At 40.6% G+C, this 3219-nt stretch overlaps 1 protein-coding gene across 1 annotated transcript in view; it reads left to right on the plus strand.

Moving 5' to 3' along the window:
- The window catches only part of Ppa1 (pyrophosphatase (inorganic) 1), a 30360-nt gene that overhangs the window by 21965 nt on the left and 5176 nt on the right, over positions 1-3219 (plus strand). Inside the window, exons 7-8 of the mRNA XM_005360094.3 lie at positions 213-340; positions 782-867. Coding sequence (XP_005360151.1) covers positions 213-340; positions 782-867 — 214 coding nt within the window. The remainder of the gene's footprint in view (positions 1-212; positions 341-781; positions 868-3219) is intronic.

Raw genomic sequence — 3219 nt, forward strand, 5'->3', positions numbered from 1 at the left:
AAAAAAAAAAAAAGAAGTCCTGTTCCCAGCAGGCCTCCCCAGGCGCCAAGATGGCTGAAAGCTGGATGATTTTCTTTTCTCAGCTCTGATATTATCTTGGCCTTTTTCATGTCCCTCCCATGTCTCTCTCAATGTAAACACTTGATATTTTTTTGTCGGATGCCTAAATAATTTCTTATGCATCATGCAATATGTTTATTTTCTCTCCTTAGATATTTCTGATGTCGAACGGCTGAAACCTGGCTACTTAGAAGCCACCGTTGACTGGTTTAGAAGGTATAAAGTTCCTGATGGAAAACCAGAAAATGAATTTGCGTTCAATGCAGAATTTAAAGACAAGGTAATGTATCTTTCAGCTAGTTCCAGGACAGGCTCCAAAGCCACAGAGAAACCCTGTCTCGAAAAACCAAAAAAAAAAAAAAAAAAAAAAAAAATAGTTTTAGACCATTTATATTGAGACTTATAATTAAAAGTATGTTCCTATCTAAAGATCCATGAAAGAGGGGGACCAGGAATATACTTTTGTAGTAGATGCTGGCCTAGTATACATAAGACCCTGGACTCGATCCCTAGTACCATTTCCCCAAAAGTCAATCATATAAGACAATAAAGATGCAAGATAGTCTTGGCCTATTATTTAAGTGCTCTCTTACTTTAACAAAACTTTCTTTTGTTAAGTCACTTCCTGACTGAAGAGGTAATATCAAATTTTGAGAAAATGTAAGAGATGGGAAAAGACCTCCGTTTTACCATCCCAATTAATGCCTGTTTTCAATTACAGAATTTTGCAGTTGACATTATTAAAAGTACTCATGATTATTGGAAAGCATTAGTGACTAAGAAAATAGACGGGAAAGGAATCAGTTGGTAAGTGTTAACTCTTTTTCTATGTCTTTAACACACAGTAGTCCAGTTTATATTAAATGTTTTAGAGATGGTAATGTTTCCAGTGGTCAGGATCTAGATAGGTGTTTACAGAGTCTTTGCCTCTTATTCAAAGAACTAAAATAATGACAGAGTAAGTCTGTTCAAAGTGGAGCTATGATACCGATTAGAAAGGGATACACTGTTTGATAGATTAGGTCGTATGTTTACTTTCCCTATTGGACATGTCCCTTCTCATAATCATATGCATGCCTAATTGTGCATGATCTTAAGATGCTAAATAGGCAATTCTCTCTAAAAGGTTATTATACCTTCCTACCCATGTACTCAAAAGCAGTTTGTCAGTGGCTGTGGCTTCATTTTCTAGGAAGCAGGATTGGCTTCATTCCAGTCAGCTCTTTGGGGACCTGTAATCTGAAGACTCCCTGAGCTCTTTGGGGATCGATAGTTATTGACTTGTACTAACTGCCACCAAGGAAACAGTCTTTACTATGCCAATATCCACCATGCTCCTTGAGTTTACTCCCACTGGTAATAATAGTTAATGTTAATTGAGCAATTAATACTTGCCAAGCATAAAACAGATAGAGGAAGTTGAACTTAACCGAAGTCACTCCAGAATAAGTGTTGGTGCCTTGTCTTAAATACCTTAAATCCCAATACCAAAGGGGGAAAAAAACAAAATAAACAAACAAAACAAAATATAGCCCTTAAGGTAGTTCATCAGGTAAAGGTGTTGGGGTCTAGCCTCAGTGGGGTTCACATGTTCTCGGGTAGGGATGTGTGGATTAGAAATGCCAGGCAGACAGAACAGAGATGAGAAAGAAAAAGACAGACTCAGAATAAAACCGCGAGGGCAACCCAGTGGATACTGAATTCACGGCGGTGATTTTTCATACGCTTATATACCTCAATCCAAGAAGGGGGTGGGGCAAAAGACTGCTTTAACACAGCACAAAGAACAAGCAGGGCAATTACACCTCTTTAATACCTGAAACATCAAACAACTAATTCCTAAGTATTCTGTTGTTTAGGCGGGGATATGCAGTGACCACTCCTTAGGCCAAGCATCCTGTAGGCAGCCACTCCCTGGGTCAAACCTCTTGTCTTGCCTTGAAGGAGCAGGAATAGACCTCAACTGTCTAACCTTTGTTCAAGGTAGAGCAGATCCATCTCTGTGGGCCTTTTTAATACCAAAAACACCGAGTGACCACACCCTAGGTCAAGCTATCTTTGTTAGTAGCCACACCTAAAGTCAGACCTCGCGTCTGTAGTCTTGGAGGAGCTAGAACAGGCCTGAGCTCTCTGACCCCCAAATCAAGGTGAAACGACCCCCACTTGTGTGGGCTCCTACTTAAAGGCACTTTCTGCCATGTCTGACTCTCATAATTTGTCCCCTAACGTGGTGCGTTATTTACACATATACACATAATAAATAAATGTTTGGATTTCTTTGTTTTTGTTAGTCAAGACAGTTTCTCTGTGTGGCCCTGGATGTTCTGGAACTGGCTCTGTAGATAGACCAGTCTGGCCTCAAACTCAGAGATCTTGCCTGAGATTCTGCCTCTTCCTCCTGAGCACTGGGATTAAAGGCATGCGCTACTACTGCCCTACTGTTACACAATATAAATCCTAATTTAAAAATTAGCCCTAAGGCTGAGATGTAGCTCAGTTGGTTCTTGCCTGGCATGGGCACAAAGCCCTGGATGCCATCCCAGTGTTGCATAAACCAGGTATGCTAGCTCTTGCTTGTACTTCCAATAATCAGAAGTATCTCAAGTCCAAGGTCATCCTTAGCCAATTTGAGGCCTACTTGTGCTACCAGAGTTCCCTGTCTCAAAGTAAATAATAAAATACAAGTGTTTTTTTTTTTGTTGTTTTTTTTCGAGACAGGGTTTCTCTGTGGCTTTGGAGCCTGTCCTGGAACTAGACCAGGCTGGTCTCGAACTCTGAGAGAGTTCCGCCTGCCTCTGCCTCCCGAGTGCTGGGTAAAATACAAGTTTTGAAGGGTTGGGAGTTAGCACTAGTTGAATGCTTTCCTAATACATGCAAGATCCCAGCTGCATAAAAACGAGTAAAAAATAAATAAAAATTATAATTTTCCCTGAAAGCACCTGTTTGTGTAGGCTTTGTCGTCTTTGTGTGCAGAATATTCTAAGTGATTAGGACTCTAGCATGCATAATTTGTTTCACGCTTTTTAATTTTAAAACTACATCTTAAGCATTTGTCCTTTACAGTGTATAAGATTCCTTGATTGTGCCGGGCGATGGTGGCGCACGCCTTTAATCCCAGCACTCGGGAGGCAGAGGCAGGTGGATCTCTGTGAGTTCGAG

This window comes from Microtus ochrogaster, linkage group LG2 (genome assembly GCF_000317375.1).
Source record: "Microtus ochrogaster isolate Prairie Vole_2 linkage group LG2, MicOch1.0, whole genome shotgun sequence".
Classification (NCBI taxonomy): domain Eukaryota; kingdom Metazoa; phylum Chordata; class Mammalia; order Rodentia; family Cricetidae; genus Microtus; species Microtus ochrogaster.